A 19113-nucleotide genomic window follows, 5' to 3' on the forward strand; every position below is an offset into this window, starting at 1 on the left:
AGACAAAAAGTCCATTAAATTCTCCACATCACATGACTCGCTTCATCCAAAAGCGCGCTGGCGTGACTGTCAGGGTCGCCAAGGCGATGTAATGACTGTCATTACTCGTAGATATATACCTACACGAGTCAGGTAGTCTTCGGCCACCAGCACCCTGTAGGTTTCATCATATTCCTCCATGGAGTCACAGAAGAAGAACATATCCGCCCATATGACCGTCTTTCCCGTCTCTACAGCCGTGTGCGTCTTCCAGAAAAACGACTTATCAGGGGGCTGAAGCCTAGTATCAACGGCTTCCTGGGGCGCACCTGTTACATCTGGCACCTTACTCAGGGTATCGAAAGTTCTAGGTGAAGGAATTCACCTGCATAGTGATCACATCTTGAGACTGTTTGTCGCAAAGGACAGACATATAATCGATGGCAGAACTTGATGCACGTAAGAACACTGTAGCGATTATGAGACAGCAACTATATTTGACTCACTGATAATATTTGTCGCATTCATATACATATCTATCCAATCTTAGGACGCAGTTTCCCATGATGGCTGCTTATTCTTTTCTGATTTGGATCAGCGCTCACTCCCAGCACTCCCAGCACATTTCAACCATAGCCCAGCCATTCATTGAGCCTACACTCAGAAATGCCAAAAGAGGCTGTTCGCGGTTGAAGGACCCTTGAGGTATGGCAATTTGGCAAAGACCAAATCTATTCCGACGACATCCAGACCTGTTGGCTTCGCTAGATTGCCGCGCTAATTCTCAACTTGGAAAATCACAGGGGAATAATTAATGACTAGGGTTCCACTTCTATAGCCCAACAACTAAGTATATTCGGCGTATCAATGTTGTGGGCGTGTGGCTGCAGCCAGACAGGCAGACAATAGGGGTAGTTTCAAAATCAGGCCCTCCTCCAAACACGGTAGGTGTCCCGAAGGCCCCATCCCCGCTAGCACTTGGGGATCTTCTCCGCATACACGAACTTCACTAACGAGAAAGGATCGTCATTCCAAGTCACAGTCACGAAACCGGAGCTGCAGATACAACGCCAAGTCAAGTCGACGGTGAAAAAGGTTTCATCAGCATCACTCGTGCCCAGTGAAGCTGTGGACTGTGCCTAAGTGATGGATCTGGATGAAACAATGACCACATCCACTTCCTCCACACCATCTGCCCTCCAGGATACCATCGACGCCGACGAAGGGTTCGAAGACGACAGCCTCTTCCCAGAAGACACAAACAACGATAACGACCAAGACCCGGCACACTCTCTGAGCGAACGCCCTCACACTCCTGCAAACGACCACCTCAACGCAGCCGCACCGGGTGAACTGTCCCCGCCACGGTCGCAGAGGCAGAGCCAAACTGAAACCCTCCAGCAACCCATATCACAAGCAATGTCAAACGGCACGGCTAATCGCAGCTCGGCGAGGGTCGCAGCGATGCAGACAAAAGCTGAAGCAGAAGGAGAAGGCCAAGGGCCGGCGACAGCCTCCGCAGCGGATGACCGAGAAGGCCGGGGCAAACCTGGTTGGACATGGCGCAACAAGAAGGCACAGGAAGAGAGGCAGCGTGCATGGGACAACATTGTCGATCGGGATTTCAGTCTCAAGGAGTTTGGAGACGTCATGTTACAGGGCAAGCCACAAGCATCTGGATTGCGGTGAGGCGGGAAGATATGCGAGAAATGCATGACGAGCATGGAAATATGGAGTTACTATTTACTTTTTATCTGCATGGCGAGGGCGCAAGCTGCTGGAGGTCATGATACACACAGAGGAACGGCGTTTCAAAGACTTTCACTAGTGGGCGGACAAGCATTTGCAACATGAGGCTCCCAAGACAGACAAGGCTACCATACATCTTTATTACAACGACACTTCATGCCTGGCTGGGCTGGAATACTCGTATCCCATATTGTATCTTTGACTTTATACCTGGCTGGCCATCTCACCGGGTTTCAACGGCGTCACAGTCGAGTACAGGCCGAGGAGATGTAGGGCAACCCTTTACTCTGACGTCAGGCCTCTCCTGTGTTGAAAGCACTGTCACAGCCTTGATATACCAACTCCTAGGTTCGGTAGCCCAGGACACCCCATATCTCGACATCTCATTTACGCACTTGTCGATTTTGACCTAGAGAGTCTCGACAACGTACCCAACCGCCTACGGTTACGACTCTCTGGCACTGCCTCGATGGTTCTACCATTGATCTCAGACGAGGTCAAGGGAACGACAGGATACCATGCGACTCGACCTGTAAAGCGACATACTGCACACGACATGGCGACTTACTGCACGTCCTAGGCTTACACGAGGCTAGCGCACCTAGTAGCCGGTGATAGAAGCGGAGATCTAGCGACGGCGAGGAGCGAAGTATTTGCGGGATTTGGTCACGGGTGGCTAGGGGTTGAGGGAGTCTATCTGCCTCAAGATGACTAGGAAAGATACGGTCTGGCCCGCGTACTTTAACGCGACCTTGCTTGTGACGGTTATTCGTTTGGGGAACTCAAGAATCGTATCGAAGCGTCAATCATTCTGCTAGCAAAGGTAAGACAGTCATAGAATCATAAGTAACTTTGTGCCATGAAATGAATCGTTTCCCAAACACACGAGGAGGTTGCTCGCGCGTGCGTCTGCACCTCTCTTATCCAACACCTCCGAGAAAGTGTCCAACAACCGCAAATCCCCTTTGACCCTCGTAAAACAGTCGTTAAGACTGGCGACAGCGCCGAAAGAAGGCAGCCAGGTTCTTCATCTTCTCCTTCGATACCACTTGCCTGGGGAATTTGAAAGCCTTCCGGAGAAGGCTGTCCTCGGGATATTCAGGGGCGTCAAACCACTGATCTTCGGGGATGGCGGCGGCGATAGTGTCAAAACAATGACCACTTGACTCACCAGACGCCCACGCCAGCTCATGAGGAGAACATCTCTTGCCTCGAATGCTCTCTGGCATGTCACTGTCGTAGACCGGTCCAGTGAGGGCTTTTCGGTTAGCGCCCCTTTCCAACAGGACCCGGACAAGCTCAAAATGACCATTGGCTGCGGCCATATGCAAAGGCGTCCAGCCCCTGGAATCTCGGAGTTCAAGGGCAGCACGCGAGCCGAATTCCCTTTCGTATGCGTGGAACAGGACGGGGAAATTGTCACTGATTCCGTACTCCACCACGAAATGCAGTGGCATCCAGTCAAGGTAAGCATGGGGTGTGAAAGCATTCACGCCGTAGTCCAGCAGCAGTTGCAAGTCGGCTGGGTCGGCGAAGATTGCGGCACGGTGCATCACGCTCCATCCAACGTTGTCCAAATGGTCTTCGTGTAATGTGTGAAATTTTTCACCGGTGGCGTGTAACATTCTGATGAACTCGGCGGCTGGAGGGTGCCGGAATCCATCTTCCATGTCCCACGGCCACAGATAGTATAGAGGGGTCCAATCAAGAGCCGTGAAATGATCGAGAGAAGCCCCGTAAGACAACAGCGTCCTGCATATCTCCAATCGTCGATGCTGGAGTGCCCAGCATAGCGGAGATGTCTCCTTTAAGCCGAAAGCTCTGTTCACGAGGGCCCCCTGAGCAAGCAGCAGTTTAACAGCCTCGTGGTGACCATGTTCGATTGCGAGAGTCAGAGCTGTGACCCCATCCGTCGTGGTGGCGTAAAATGGAGAGACCTGTTCTAGAACAAGGAGTTGCTGCATTCGAACAACATCGCCCGCCTTAGAAGCTAGCAAAAACTCTTGCTCTGGTGAGACTCTGTGAAATTCCAGAAGGCGATCTTGGCCAGGTGAAGCCTTCAGCCAGTGTCGCCAGACGAGACGACGTATGACGATTGCCGCATACAGAAGTATCCGAGGCAAATTATGTATACTAGCATAGTGTGCGGGTGTTTCCTGAAGAGTCGACATTGAATCGAAATTCCGCGACAGATTGTTGTTTGGCTCGAAAACACGACTTATCTCTCGGAAGACCCAGCCTCCAAAAGACACCCAACATCGTGCAGCAAAAGCAGTAAAAGTGCCCGTCTCCTTTGTAGTAACCCATTGCTCTGCGTCGCGGGTGGTCATTTCCATTCCTTGCGGCACTTGGGCTGCTTCGTTAAGGGATGAGTGATCGTGGTCTCGGTCGTCCGCTGCCCGTTGAGCAAGCCTGTATAGCGCTATAAGCTCCTCCCGTATTAACCCCAAAAGTCTCTTACCTTTGTAGACCCAAAGTTAGCCCAGCCAGCAACATAACTTGCTGCGTTTCAGCCGCCACTCTTTCGTGCACATCTCTGTCTCCTGTCAGCCAACGCAAGTAGCTTATCTTGGAGCGCTTCGTGGGTGTCTTGGGCAGCGATTCTAACGCCAGGGCGATCGCCTTAGGGAGGTCTGGAACTAGTTGTCTTTGCTCTTCTGGGAGGTTGCTGTGGAGGAGTGACAGCGCGTCACACATAGTTTGCAGGTTTTGGACACGCGCTGCAGCTCGATCGAGGTCAGTGGGAACGCGGTTCCATTCGCGGCAGAACCGGATCATCTTGGGACCACCTCCCAGTAAAGGAGCAACTGTAAATGCAAGACCTAAAGCCTCCATCTTAGCAGATGGGAAGCTTTCAAGGCTGGTGAATGCTCAAAGAGTCGATGTAATTTAGAGGTGGACCAAAGTCAATCCAGGTCAACTGTCCACGGGCGCCTCTCGCTTTAAAACACAGCGTAGTGAGGCTGTAGATTTCATGGCCTACATCAGTTGACCGATGGTGGCATCTAGAGGCGGTATGGCCGGAGTCTCGATAATGAGGCTGTAGCATTGAGGTGGTGTCATCCCTGCTGTTCCCAACCAATCCAGGATGTTCAGGCACTGCAGGTCGAACGCCTCGTAGAGACAACACCACTGCAAACATAGCCCACACACACCGGGCCCAAGTGTGGCCTTGTGGGTGCAGAGCGCACGAATGAGCCTGGCAGGTATCTTGCGTGCATGAACCAGCATTCATGGCAAGGCATCGACGTCAAGGAGGGTTCGGGCGATATAACACGGCCACGTTGAGGCGCAGGCCACGCTTTATGGATTGGCATTGAAAAAAATCCAATGATGTTCGAAGGGCAAGGGACAAGTAGTCTTCAGAGAGGGTGTCAGCGATGAAAATCAAACCAATTACTGTTTGTAGGTGAAATGGAGGTCTGTGTGAAGTGAAGAAAGTCCTCGCCCGAATTCATCAGCAAAACCACACCGCAACAATGCGTGACGTAGAGAGAGTCGCATACCACAGCATGTCTCTCTAGCCAGTCTTGAAGACGACCAAAGAAAAGGCTGGTGGTCCGGGCAAAGACCAGGAAAGCAGATGGGATGCGCACAAGAGAAGCACTGAGGGTATGAGTGACATGTGGTCATACAGCCCACCGTAGTATCTGGTGTCACGTGCCGATATTTCTCTGCGGCGGATCACTGGACCTCCAGATGTAATCATATGGCGCCATTGCTTTGGCGATCCGCACATAGGGCTTCGAAGCTGGGATCGGATGTTCGGTAATTCTATAAAGAATGTTGATCCAATCTTTGGTGCGATGTAACCGCTTTCGGAATGTGCCTCTTATTCTGTGGAGCCTCAGGGTACTCCGTACACTTGACTCTTCATCGTCTGAGGCTCGGGCGCCATTCAGTCAAATTTTCTTCAGAATGCGACAGTGGACTCACATTATCGCTGCATATCCCGAGACCGCGCTAGTGGTTCTAGGAAGATCTCCTAGCATGATATGAGTGGGTAGGAATCAAGCAATCAGTGAGCAATTGACGAGAAAGTGTATTCTTCTCAAGGCAACCGACCTTTGGGAACAGAAGGTACAATCGGCAGCTCCCTTGAATCGAGAGAGAAAGAAAGAATAAAGCAACACAAAGAGTGTACGAGGTATGATGCGAAGTGACACGTCAACCCGACCTAGGAATGTCGGCAAGCGCTCCTGTTTAGCATGCATGCTTGACGCAGCGCCGACGCGCCGTCTACACCTGGAGCCACATCGGGTCCTCCTAACGCCTGTGATATCACAATGATCCGTGGGCCCCGCGCCACTCACCGGGACCGGCTGGGCGATTGAGTGGCCTTTAACGGATTTTAAACAGCGAAATTGCGTACAGCTTGAGGCTAGACCGGCTGGGCCTCGTCAGCAATGCTTCGTATCCTATTAAATCTGGTTGAGCCGCTCGACGAGGGAAAGTATCCCCAACCAGTTTCACAACTTTTAGGTTCAGCCCCTACCTACTCTGGACGTGGGCTATCTTCTAGTCTCGCGAAAGTTGTGGAAAGAATGAAGCCATCCAACAGTCCAGTCATCACAAAAGTCTTCTGGGAATCCAGGCGATCTTGGTCCAAACCCACCATAACGCGAACAGCCTGCAAAGACTTGAAGAAGCTTGAGAGTATGAGCTCGGAACAACACCCCATGGGCACCTGACAGATTTCTTCCTGATAGTTTCTTTTCCCGCACAATTCGACTGCTCCTGTCTGTCCGCATTGGCTGGTGAAGGACTCACCAAACCGCATCTCTTTCGAGCCTATCACTATATTTACTAGGCGAAAACCTGAGACCAAAACAACCCGCATCCTTCGAAGTCGTAGAAACCATTGCTATGAAAAGTTTGTTTCCTGGTTTCATGCGCCCTCCTGTTCAATTTTGTCGAGTTGCAGAAGCACTGGCGCGATCCTCTAGGAGCCCGTTCACCGGGGCGATGTGGCTCATCCATGTGCTGATCCACAAGTGAGGAAACTACTTCTCATCTGACTCGTCTTTCTTCCACAATCTATTTGCTTCCCCCAGGCGGCCTTGACCTTTGCACTAGCTTCGTTTCCACCCCACAAAGTTTTGACCGGTTTCGCCATTCAGCAGCTTCGACTTAAAAATATAGTGCATTCACCACTGGCACAGGCTTCCACCCCCTTATATTACCTTCCTCGACAGGCGCTTACAACAGACACTCTTCACCGCACCCGTGAGTATTTCACCTCTGAAGTTGGCCATTCGCTTTCCAGCGGGCGCTCTTAACCCACAAGGTGAGAATATGCACATCTCTTTACGCGGCCTAAATCTAACTGCACTCAGTGGCTGGAGAGCGTGTCGAGCATTTCGACGACCTGTTGGTCTTACCGACCAGACGAACACGCGTTGGCTTCCCCCGTGACCCCAAAACTTCTTGAACGCGACCCGTGCGCTTCAAATTTCGACTGCAGCAATATACAGCCACCCCAGAAGATCCAAGTTTCTCATCCACACTTCCAGAGACCTTCGATTTAGAACTTTATCACTGAATTGAAGACCCTGAGCAACAGAATCGGACAGAAACAGGCGCGGGTGATCCGGCTTTTGCTCCCAGCGCACAGAGCACGAGTTCTTTTGACAGTCGAGCAGCAACAAATCTGATGATGGCAACAGGGGCGCAAGGGGAAACTTCAAAACCGACCGCGGCTGACCTTGGAGCGAAAAAGACCCAAGAAGTCAAAAAGCCGCCACACCCAATCAAGGCTGGATCCGCGAGGCACGGGAAATAGTCAAGCAAGGGCTCGAGCACAAGCACAAGAGTTGCTCTTGTCATCAGTGCGGCTGGAAAGAAGTAAGAGTTGGTGCCACTGAGAACACTCAACCCAGCATGGGCACTGACTTGCCAATCCGAAGCTTACTCCTCCATCCAGCAGCATTCATCGCCTTTCCAATTCCATTCGATGAAACCCACAAAGGCTGTCGACTGCGAGTTTCCCCCACCGGTTATTGTATTTTTTAGTGTCGATCCTTCTTTCTGGGCATCAGAATTCCAAGCGAGAGCCTCACCAAAAGCACCGTAATGTCAGGGTCATATGCTGCCATATTCACAACCCAAGGCTGCTTGTTGTATCGTGGATGGGGTCAAGCTTGGTGACGCTCGTGTCGACAAACAATGCAGAGAGGCGAAGTCCAGCAGGTCGGTCGGTCGTCTGGCGTCTTGGTCGTTACCCCATTACATAAGGCAGCATCATTCTGAAGCCGTGGGTACGCTGGGGCACTGTGCGGATTGGAGAAGGACAAAAGTTATATGCGAGGATATAAGGGGGAGGGGAAGAAAGAGGACGAGGGAACAAACCTTTCCATTCGATTATCCCGTTCTTGTTGCCCAGCGACGGTTGGCTGGCAGCCAATGAGGTTGCGAAGACAAGTTGTGTGTAGGGTCACGTGGAGGTCAAACCCCAGAAAATACAACTTCGGAGATTTGATAATCCGCTCCTCTCCCTCTATCGCACAAGACACACAGAGACAATAGAGTCTGAAATAATAGGTTTCGTCTTTCGACAGTTATTTCAGCATTATAAGTCTAAAGTAGAGGAATACCCGATAACCAAATACTTGGGGGCCTTGCACATCATCAACGGAGCTTGAATGTTTGTGATTGATAGGTTGCAGAAAAGAAAAGAGAGTAGAAAATGTAAAACTAGCAATATCTTAGGATCGCTGATGTTGAATCGTATTGCGAATGCGACCGTTGTCGCACAGATCAAAAACTCCGAGTCCGAGTTTGATCTGATCTGTTCCGCATGGCAGCACGAGCACGGGACACTCGGAAATATAGAGTCAGGCGGGCCATTCGGGTATTTTTGTGCAATCACAATGACTTTCTTTTGATTCGACAGGGTATCATAGCCTCTGGTGTCCTGTATAGGTAAAAGAACCTCACTGCTCCGTCTAGCACCCATGAATCCCATTGAGCAAAACCATTCCCATTAAATAACCGCCACCGGTCCAAAATTTCCCAATAACGTTCCCCGTACAGCCTGAACCATTTTCACTTCTTGCCCGCCGCCGGTGCCAGGCCCGGTACATTCGAGTACCGCTCGTCTCTCTCCGTCTTGAAGAGCACCTGGCACCAAAACTCCTTGGCGTCGGCGTCCCACCAGGTCCAATACCTGCCTTCTCTCCTGTCGACCTCCCGACTCTGTAGCTTGAAGCCACACGTCTCGTACGGCTCGGCCGCCACCAGGAGGTACTGGTAGTCCCTGTCCGGGTCCTCGACCTTCTGTTCAAACGCGCTCATGAACCGCACGCGCGGCTGCACGTTGGGCGTGATCTCCGGGTACAGGAGCTGGAACAGCAGGCCCACCTGCCGGGTGAGGGGATCCCTGATCTTTGTGATTTTGTAACCCGGGCGGCCGATCTTGACCATGTTCTTGCGCACCTGCACGCCCATCATCCCCGCGCCCGCCAGGTTGCCGTCCTTCTGCATCTCCTTCTGCTCCCGCGCCGCGCGTCGCGCGAGGTTGGTCTGGTGTTTCCGCCCCTGCGTGTGGGCGAGGTAGGAGCCATCGTTCTGGTGCACCGTGAGACACAGTCTGCATTCGAAGGAGCCGACGTGGTTCTTGAAGAAGTAGGGGTCCTTGTCCAGGTCGATGGTCTCGAGGGCGAGCTTTCGCAGCCGTTCACGCCGGTCGGCGTTTGTCGCCGAGTGCGAGGCTACACCACCACCCCCAAACTTGGAGCCCGCGCGATTCTGGTAGTCCATGTCTGAAGTATCGTGGTGGAGACTGAGAGGTCGGACAAATGTGGTTGATCTGCCGGCGAAAGCTCTGCGCCAAAGAGGCCGTCGCAAATGAATGTCGCTGCGCTTCGTCGACGGATGGGGCGATTCGGTGGCGGTGATATCGCAGAGACGAGAACCAAAGTTGTGGAAGCACACGATGGAAAATCGGCTGGGAGGTGTTCTGCGGAATGTGTAGTCGAGAGCAATCCAATGGAAGGGTCAAAAGATGAGCGAGAGCATGATGTGAAGTTGCGGAGTTTTGGTGGCAGGCTAAGAATTTAATTTCTCAGCCTCGTCCGCCTCCGCAGATCTGCCACAAGGCTGAACCATTGACTACCATCCCACGCCCCACTGAGCCCGCTACGACTTCACTCCCACATACTGCCCACACGTGTAGACGCGTTCAGCAGCTCTCCCGGCCTGAAAGGGGAAGTCATCTGATTGCAACAATGTCAGAGTCGTTCTATACATCCCCCCCAGCTGGAACAGCGCCTCCTGGCGCGCCAATTTCGCCGCCACCTCCGACGTCACCAACAAGCGCAGTTGGTGCACCACCTCCGCCTCCGCCAAAACCGATATCTCATCTCTCTCAAAGTGCTGACCCCAGCCGGTCTGGGACACCAACTGTTCCCTCTGCCCCAGCAGTACCCAGCAAAGTAGACTCTCCCCGCCCACCTCCACCACTCCGAGCAGAGCAGCACGCGACAAGCTCTCCCGTGCCTGGGCTTCGGCCGATACCACCCCAAGATCCCTACCAACCCATCCCTCCACCGTCCATTTCCGAACGATGGCTTCCATCGAACGTCTCTAACAAGCCTCTCAATGAACTCCAACCGCTGCTCGGTAACCCCTCCTTGGTCGCCAGCCTAGCCTCGCAGCACCCCTCTTACGCCTCCTCGCTGATTCCTCTCGAAAGAGCCATCCAACAAAACGTTCAGCTCGCTCAGCAAGTTGCTCAACTTGAGAGTCAAATTCGTGCCCTCCGCGACGACACTGCTCAACTGCTTCTGAACCATACGAGCCTGCACACGCAGTGGCGCAGGAAGCAGACTGAGATGGACGATGCCCTGGCGCCTTGGGGCCCGAGACAGATGTATCAGCGGCTAGCCTCGAGTATAAATGAGCAAGAAGCGCTCTTGAAAGCTATGCAAGAGAGTTTCCTTGAGGGTGGAACTGATAGCGATGCTTATTACGGTGGCCCCAACAATGGCAAGGCAAGCGAGAAGGAAGTTAGTGAGTGGGTAAGGAGGATAAGAGAAGGTGCAACGGTCTTGGAAAAGAGAAGAGAGATGCGAGCACGGTGGGATGAAGGAAGAGTGGGCGGCTGGAGGTGACAACCACTTCTGATTCCTTAATAATACCTGAAGACTCTTTCTAGCGAATACTCCTGCCTGGATTTCCATTCACCACCTCACTTGGCGACAACGTATTGGGACCGAGTTGCCTACAGCCCAAACGCCAAACCAAGGCACACCACTGCCCCAACGATGCTCGATCCTAGTGCCAGTCTCGCGTCCCCGATGTATGCACCGTTCCCTTCTCCATCTTCGGCCTTTCTATCGTAAACAGTGCGAGAAGCCGAGGCGGCATAGCTGGATTCAACCGCAGCATGACTCGACATTGACAAAGCCAGCCTTGATTGCTCCCACGCGCTGGTTTGCAACAGCCCATCCCTCTCTTCGCTTGCCCACTTGGACTTTTCCGACGCTGCCTTTGACAATCTTCTAGCCGAGTCTGATTCTGACGAAGCCGCCCGAGAGACTGAAGCGATGAGTTCCTTGTAACTCTGGATAGATGCTATCCAGTTCTCAACTCTTTGTCTTTCTGGATCAATTGTTGCGTCCCGCAGAGCATAGGCGATCATGGTGGGCGGAGGCGTAATTGTTACATAGTAATTGGTGACGCTGGCAGGGAGTCGGGCGAACCACTGCGGCACAGACCCGCCAGTGAATTCATTGGCTAGCGACTCGGCAGCATTGGCATCGTTGAGCATAGCGTCCTTGACTTCAGCTGGCACTGCAGCCTGGATCTCGTCGCTAATCCTTACGTCTTCTCGAGCCTCGAGATGATTTTTATCAACAGCATTTGAGCGGATCTCGCCACGCTCTACCGGCTCAGGTTTAACGGAAGAATCGGTCTCGTCTGAAGATCGGAGATTGAGCTCGGGATCAAAGGGTGAACCGCCACCATCCTGGCGAGACTGCAGTGAGGCTTCCTCAGACAGGCAATCTTCAAAGTTGATCGTGCACCGTGCGCTAAGGATACACTCCCCAGAATTTGCATCCGCAGCGCAGGCAAAGAAGCCGAATGGGTCTTCGCAAGTGTCACCCATGACGGTGAAGCACCCTTTGTCCGTATTTGTTGCCCTCTTCCGGAGCTCAGCGGGCAGGTTTGGAAAGGCTAGGATGTTTTGCATGGGAAGAGGGCTTCGAATCTGGCTGCTGGACTCTGGAACCCCAAGAATCACCTTCACGGCGTTGTCGACAGGCTGGTTCCTCTGGTCGGAAAGCAATGCTGCGGAGCCACAGGCCACAATGGCAGAGAGAAGAACAACTTTGGACGGCATCTTGAAAGCAGGGTTGACGAGCAGCTCGTTGTTTGGAAGATGTAGGACTGGAGTGGTGCGAAAGGAACGAACAGAGGACAGAATGAATGGATACAGCTGCTAAGAGTTGAGGCAACGAGCCCAGCTCAACAGTTGATGCTTGCAAAGTGAATGATTCTATAATGGAAGTGATGTGAGGAAGAGGAAGAGAGAGACCGCAGAGACAAATCACAGGCTTAAAAAAGAGAGCGAGAGAGCGGACCAAGTGGGAGGCACCTTCCTGTCGATTGCATTCCTTCCATGCCTCGAATGTTGGGACGTCATGATGGGCAACGACAACCATGAAAGTTCAACCACGAAGGTCGAGCCGCGTATGAAGGTACAGAGGCCGAGAAGTCGAGTAGCACGTTGACATGTATTGACAGAACTACTGAAAGATATGTTACGTAGTAGCACGCCTCATTAAATCGCCTTACATGCGCTTTCCACCGAGATTGAGTGGCGATGTCATACTTATCCTTCTCGGTCCTTCGGTCGAATCGGTTTACAAGGCTGTTAGTCTGCGCGAGTCTCTCCCGACTTGCATGTCCATCCGCCCGCAACGACCGACGACCGAACAGCGAAGGCGCACTCCATCAATAACGAAAGATCAGCACCTGATCCAAGGGATATGTATAAGACGTTCATGTTTCTACCATATGTAAGGTGCAGTCTCTTCACTTCGACCTGCACCACTCGGTGACATAATTTTATCGCTGACCTTTGCGCGCCTTCTGATTGGCTGAAAATGGTTATTGTGGCCTTCGCCGCAACCTTCAGGAGTATTACCACACACCGCATCACTTCAGATCCTCACAAGCATATAAGACAGAGAGAACAGCAATAGGCACTTTTTCAGACTGCATCAGAGATTCGTTCCAGAGATCTTGTCCGGTTTGACCGTCTTGACCAAGAGCCGAACCTTTGTTGTCACGTCGCCCGAAACAGCTTAAAGAAAAAGAGGGTCCAGATTAACAGGACCTCACAACAACATGGGTCGGGAGAAGTGGTGCCATGGGATGATCCCAAATACAAACCCATCAAGCCAGGAAAGAGAAACACTCCCCACAGCACCCGATCTCGAGGCGAACCAGCCGCTTCTTTTGTCGCGGACGTCAACTCTCCAAGAAACTTCACGCAGACAGTCAGTATCCGACTTCCCGTCAGACAAAAGATCACAGCAACGTCGGAGATGTTTTTGGCTGGATTGGGATCGTCGTGTCAACGCGCGAGTTGTATCTGATGCCATCCTGGGACTTTCAGATGGACTCACGGTCCCATTTGCTCTCACTGCCGGTTTGACAGCCCTGGGGGATACCAGAGTTGTTATCTTAGGAGGGCTCGCAGAGCTGATAGCTGGGGCAATATCAATGGGACTTGGGGGATATGTTGGTGCTAAAAGTGAAATGTATGTCCAAGTGCACGAATCCGCAGCACCGATATGACCAACGCTGACATGAGACAGTGAATCATTTAACGCCACAGATCGCAACTGTAACGAACTTATCCTGCACGAACCGCAGGCCGCAAGGGATTTTATCCAGGAGTATTTCGGACAATTTGGACTGTCGGCAGAGGAGACGAAACGAGTGGCAGATCACATGGAAGCATCAACTCCGGTGCTCAAAGACTTTCTCATGCGCAATCAATTTCAAGCCTCGAAGCCAGACACGGGTCGACCGTATCTGTCGGCACTCACACTGGGCATCAGTTATTTCATCGGCGGCTTCATTCCCCTGATACCATATTTCATCGTTGCCCGTGAGAATGTTCTGGCCGGATTGTGGTGGAGTATTGGACTTATGGCAGTTGTGCTACTGATTTTTGGATATGTCAAGACAGGAGTCGTTCGGGGATGGACTGGCAAGGAAAATTACCAGGCTTGCACCGGAGGAGCGTTCCAAATGCTGGTTGTGGGTGTTATTGCCGCTGGCGCTGCAGTGTGTTTGGTGCGATTGATCAGTGGCAATTGAGCAGTTAACCTAGAACGGGCACAACGGATTGCACGGTGCTAGGAGTTTTCCCATACTGCGTAAACATGGTCCCGTCTGGCTATTCGTCGGGATGCAAAAGTCAGATTGACCCCATGAACGTGTGGCCCGTGCATATAGAGAGTGGTGGTCGAATGATGCGAATGCTGCTGGGGCTCGGTCGGTATCCGCGGACTGACTCGATCGATAGGCACGGCAGAGGCTATGGATTAAACCTGGGAAGGGTTAACAGGTCAACAGGGTCAATGGGAACAGAGTGGACCTTGTATGATAGAGTTTTTTTCCCTCGTTAACGGGCGAGTTGGACCGTTGGGTTATCTGGGAGTCTGGGCGTCTGGAAGTCTGTGTGCCTGGGTATACTTGGTACCCACGAGTTGTGTACCGAGTCGCTAGTACCGACAAGGAGTTGGCTTCCAGCGGCCTCGTAATCGGCCCTCGGCAAGAAAAGACTACTTTGGTGTCAGGAACAATCACCTGCAATGACACCTTGGGATGATGTGAGGAAATGGTGTGGGAGATGTCGGTGGCGGAAGCGTCGCAGTCAGAAAAAGTTGCTGAACGAAGGGCGAAGGAGAGCGAGAATTCGGATCCTGTGATCCACTCATCCACTCATTCACTCAATTCATTCCCTTCCAAGTCTCTTTCCATCGCTGCCACTCGCCCACTTTTTCTTTTCCTTCCTTGCATATTCCTTTTTTCCCTGGCCTTCACAGGTCCATTCTCGCTATTCCTTTTTCCACCCATTCTCCTTCGCCCAACTAACTTTTTCGCTATCCTCGAACCGAGCTTTCAAGGCTGTATCCCCATTCGCTGTACCAAACATCATTGACTTGGGCATGCGAGAGCTCGGACCTCGCATGCGGCAATCACACAATCGGCCAAGACACTCAATTCACACACTCTCACTGATCGGGAAACCAATCCTGACCAGAAAACATACCTCCGTTGACTGACGCAACTCGAATCCCAACCGTAACTCCAGTCAATCCTCCTGCGTTCGCGGTTCCTTGACTGCTAGCCATCCGTCCATCGGACTGTCATGCTCACGGCTGCAAGCCCTGGTCTGCAGGAAAACTCATCCATCTGTCCGTGACAAGGGATACGCTGCCGGAATATTAGATACTGGACATGGGTGACATGTTGGGAATACGAAGTGCCTGGCTATCTACTTGACCCATCTTACCGGAAGAGGTTGCGACTATTGATTTCCAAGATGCAAGACTACGGTACTCGCGTAAGTCCTCGCTTTTCTGCTCGTACACCCCCAGCCTCCTCTTTTCATATCGGTCCTTTTCGTATGTGGATTGCGCGCTGTCCTCTATCTCACTGCCTCGTCCAATGCACATGGCATCAATGGTTTGACTCATTCACTGGTCCATCGAATCGGCTTTTTTTGAACCTTTCGTCTATTCATGCCCTCACCGCCGGCAGTCCGACTCGTAAGTCCCTGCGTCTCAACCTTGATGGCTCTGAGCATCCTTGCATGAGAATATGCTTTTTGCCATTCCCGCCTCGTTGTGCCCAGCGGTTTCCCTTGAGATACAAGACCACTTGCTGTTCTGAGAGTTGCTCAACGACTGTGTACTTGGTGGCCAAAGTGAAAGTTTTTCGGTCCAGGCAATGCGGGACAGCGTTGCGAATCATGCTCTGGACGGTGGTCCTGCTCCAGAATTGTCTGCGCCAGACGGCGCATCCCGTCGTGAACTTTCTGAGAAACAGCACAGATTCGTTTTCACTGTCGTGACGCTTGTGATCAGCACGACCATTGCGATAAGCGTCTCGCAGGTTTGAACAAAACCCAAGGTCCGCAGCAACTATCCGATAATGACAGACTGTCAATGCCCGTGTTACACAGATCCCTCTCCACAGACCGTTGATCCCAACAACCACGGGATGGGTCAACAATCGGGCAGACAGCACTCGATCGCCTTCAATCTTGATTTTTTGTTCCCCTTCCTTCTTGCCCTTTGGTCCTCCACGGTCCCTGTGCCCCGCTCAAAAGATGATGGGTGGTCGACTGTGAACAGTTCGGCCCTGCCTAGTATAGTCCGGAGGTCTAGCCAATGTAGGCTATCGGCATTCGCAAACACCATGATGTATCCTACGCGCAGTTGAAGTACAAGAAATCCAGGATCGCATATACTTTAGCGTCTGTAACCAAAGAGCAAGCAATCCAGGCTTTTGACCGACTGGACGGGAGGACAACGGGAACAACGGACAGCATGCAGGTCGAAGAAGCCATTCGACCTAGCAGGTTCAACACATGGCAACCTGGGTGCCTGGCCAGCATCTTAGCCTAATGGGGAACTTTTCAATCGAGCAGGCGATATTGTTCCTGCACCACCCAGTGCCACCTCTGTATGCACGGCTGACGTCTTGGGGATCATGTCTGCACTGATATGCGCGAACCTGTCATACTGGGAACTACTGGCAGCACGCAAAATTTTTTTGTGGGACACCCAGAGGTCTCGTCTCCCTTGCAGGCGGATGCATCTTTTGCGCATCCAGTGGCATCCCCTGCAAAGAGCTGGCAGCAGTTGACCCCAGGCACCCAGGGAAAAGGTGACACGTCTGCTCTGAGGTCTGTCATATCCTCGTGGCACGGCGATACAGCAGACAACATTAGGATTCAGTCGCCATGGCCCGGACACCAACCTTGTTTGCCTGAATCGCTAGCACGCCCATTATCCGTCCCCGCTTACACGTGGGCAATTCCAAGCGAGGGAAAACGAACCGGCACGGTGGGAAGAGGGTGTGTTGGGAGATTTCCTCTCCCGTGCCTGAAGCCAACCTCTGTTTTGCTTAGCTTTACCGGCCCCTCCTGCGGAATTTTTCGGCGACCCTTTCTGACAGCTCCCAATCGCCGCCCTTTGGTACCTGACAAGGGTCGGCTGGGTCTGGAATGGGTATCAAGGCTCCGTACCGGAGCGGGTCTTCCAACCAGCATTTGCCAAGTTGGGGGCGCTTTGTGGCTTGCATTAGACCAGGTACCACCCACGCTCAGGGTTTGCGCTCGGTCTCCCATTTGACGGTGATATTCAGGAACCAGCAAAAATCCAACAATCCCATCCACTTCACCGCCAGGGGGATAACCCTTGACCCCGGCCATCACTGTTTCAAAGCACATCCGGCCTAGGCTGGTTATGCTTTTGCACTCCCCTTCTTACCTTGTTCTGAAAAATACCAGGATCTTGACAGTCTCCCTAGGGGCTCCATCGTGGTCTTGTCCGTGGCGGCCGGCACCAACGCACCTGCGAAAATCTCTGAACGATGGAGGAAGGGGGTCCCATGTCCTGTGGAGGCTTGGGGGGCTCGAAGGCGCTCAAGGCCAACTCACCTCAAGCCTCCTCGAGGTTTGTTGTTGATGTGAACGTGGAGGTTGATGTGGAAAGATCATCTACTTAAACCGCGTCGTCCCCCTCTGTTGTGTGATTTCCTGTTTCTGCCAACATCGTGTCAATCTTTACAACGTCTCCTTCTGTGACAGCCTCGAGCAGGTCTCCAATCAGCATCATTCCTTAGCTGAAAAGACCTTTTGTCGACAAGCACACCCTTCAAGGACCACTCCTTTTCCGTCCAAACACCACAGTCCCAGTGATTCACCTGTTCCAAGGTTCATACCATCAAAATGCAATTCAAGAACTTCGTTGCTGGCGCAGCCGTGCTGCTTGCCTCTGCCCCTGCCGTCCTGGCCCTGGGAACCGCCACCGTCGTCAACAACTGCGGCTATCCCGTCTACTATGCATCGGTCGGAGGCAGCTCCAACCCGAACATGCAACAGCTCCAGGGAAGCTACAGTGAAGGCTACGGTCAGGAAGGTGTTGGCGTTTCTATCAAGCTTGCACCCAATGCCACCACCTCTGGACCCATCTCTCAGTTCGAGTTCACCTGGGCCAATGGCAAGATCTCGTACGATCTCTCCAACATCAACGGTTACCCCTTCTCTGCGGGTGGCATGCAGATTGTTCCTTCGATGCAGAACGACCCAAGCAACCCAACCTGCGTCGTCGTCGACTGCCCTGCCGGCGAGGCTGTGTGCACCGCGGCCTACAATGCTCCCGATGACACTCGCACCATGGTGTGCAACGAGGAGGCCAACCTCGTCCTGACCATTTGCCCCGGTGGATCGAGCAAGCGAAGCGTCGCCGTCAACGAAGGCCAAATCCATTACCGCGTCCATGCTCGTCACTTGCCAAAGATGGCATAGATGACCGCGGCCCAGCAACTTCGGACCAGGAACAGTCACCAGCATTAGATGTCATCTAAGTTTTCCAATACTGTTTGCGCAGCTAGCTCTGCCGCCTCTCTACCGCCTTAACGCTGCCTGCATATACGCTCCTTTACGGTATCTTCCATGAGTCGACACATGGATATATCAATGCCCCTGCAGGTTTAGTACCCGATCTCGACGATCATGAACCATCTTTCTACACTCTTCAGTCCCGGCGACAGGTCTCCCGTGGAATATTGGAAAACAACATCTGGACAACAATGCGTGGCTCCACAGCAACAAATTAACAGAAATCTCACGAAACATGCAGCGAATCAAGTCATGACATGACTGATGATCAGCAGCGGCGGCGATGGTGGACAAATGATTGCTGGCGTTACAAAACTTTCTTCTCGAATCTTTTTAGGGCAATGGCCTTTTTTTTCTGACTTGCTCGCGGTATTATCGACATGACTTGAGATTCCTTGATCTGGCATATACCACTGTAACAAAAACAGGGGATGTCATGGTCGGATTCAGCGCATGTGCAGATGGTGGGTGGAAAAAACTCTATTGTTATAGAACGTGGATAATTATCCCACGGAGACTCGAGGGATGCCGCTCTCTACGAGATTTACAAAGGGTGTTATTACGTGAATGTTGATAGACTTCGCTTCTTGGATACCATACACATAGGGACACTTCGAAAAGAAAATTGAAAACAAAAACCGTCGATCTCCTACTGGGACAATCTTTGATTGCGTATCTCGAATTTGTTTTGGTGGCTGTTGCTGTTGTTGCTGTTGTTGCCGTTGGGCTCGGTC

At 52.2% G+C, this 19113-nt stretch overlaps 7 protein-coding genes across 7 annotated transcripts; 4 read left to right on the forward strand and 3 right to left on the reverse strand.

Annotated features, from left to right (window-relative positions):
- Nucleotides 1-1143: 1143 nt before the first annotated feature.
- Nucleotides 1144-1668, forward strand: AYO20_03725 (hypothetical protein; the record flags this gene model as incomplete). Its single annotated transcript, XM_022642025.1, has 1 exon — nucleotides 1144-1668. The coding sequence occupies one exon, from the start codon at nucleotides 1144-1146 to the stop codon at nucleotides 1666-1668; it is 525 nt and encodes a 174-aa protein (XP_022501968.1).
- A 1046-nt stretch (nucleotides 1669-2714) lies between these two features.
- AYO20_03726 (hypothetical protein) lies at nucleotides 2715-4563 on the reverse strand (the record flags this gene model as incomplete). The annotated part of the gene is made up of 2 exons (XM_022642026.1): nucleotides 2715-4140; nucleotides 4190-4563. 2 exons carry the CDS (start codon nucleotides 4561-4563, stop codon nucleotides 2715-2717), a joined length of 1800 nt encoding a protein of 599 aa, XP_022501969.1.
- Nucleotides 4564-8772: 4209 nt separating this feature from the next.
- Nucleotides 8773-9486, reverse strand: AYO20_03727 (hypothetical protein; the record flags this gene model as incomplete). Its single annotated transcript, XM_022642027.1, has 1 exon — nucleotides 8773-9486. The coding sequence occupies one exon, from the start codon at nucleotides 9484-9486 to the stop codon at nucleotides 8773-8775; it is 714 nt and encodes a 237-aa protein (XP_022501970.1).
- A 467-nt stretch (nucleotides 9487-9953) lies between these two features.
- Nucleotides 9954-10838, forward strand: AYO20_03728 (hypothetical protein; the record flags this gene model as incomplete). The annotated part of the gene is made up of 1 exon (XM_022642028.1): nucleotides 9954-10838. One exon carries the CDS (start codon nucleotides 9954-9956, stop codon nucleotides 10836-10838), a length of 885 nt encoding a protein of 294 aa, XP_022501971.1.
- Nucleotides 10839-10948: 110 nt separating this feature from the next.
- AYO20_03729 (hypothetical protein) lies at nucleotides 10949-12070 on the reverse strand (the record flags this gene model as incomplete). Its single annotated transcript, XM_022642029.1, has 1 exon — nucleotides 10949-12070. The coding sequence occupies one exon, from the start codon at nucleotides 12068-12070 to the stop codon at nucleotides 10949-10951; it is 1122 nt and encodes a 373-aa protein (XP_022501972.1).
- Nucleotides 12071-13080: 1010 nt separating this feature from the next.
- On the forward strand, nucleotides 13081-14061 carry AYO20_03730 (hypothetical protein; the record flags this gene model as incomplete). The annotated part of the gene is made up of 2 exons (XM_022642030.1): nucleotides 13081-13496; nucleotides 13554-14061. 2 exons carry the CDS (start codon nucleotides 13081-13083, stop codon nucleotides 14059-14061), a joined length of 924 nt encoding a protein of 307 aa, XP_022501973.1.
- Nucleotides 14062-17707: 3646 nt separating this feature from the next.
- AYO20_03731 (hypothetical protein) lies at nucleotides 17708-18286 on the forward strand (the record flags this gene model as incomplete). The annotated part of the gene is made up of 1 exon (XM_022642031.1): nucleotides 17708-18286. One exon carries the CDS (start codon nucleotides 17708-17710, stop codon nucleotides 18284-18286), a length of 579 nt encoding a protein of 192 aa, XP_022501974.1.
- Between the last annotated feature and the right edge of the window lie 827 nt (nucleotides 18287-19113).

The sequence above is a fragment of the Fonsecaea nubica genome, assembly GCF_001646965.1.
Source record: "Fonsecaea nubica strain CBS 269.64 chromosome Unknown Scaff18, whole genome shotgun sequence".
Taxonomy (NCBI): Eukaryota; Fungi; Ascomycota; class Eurotiomycetes; order Chaetothyriales; family Herpotrichiellaceae; genus Fonsecaea; species Fonsecaea nubica.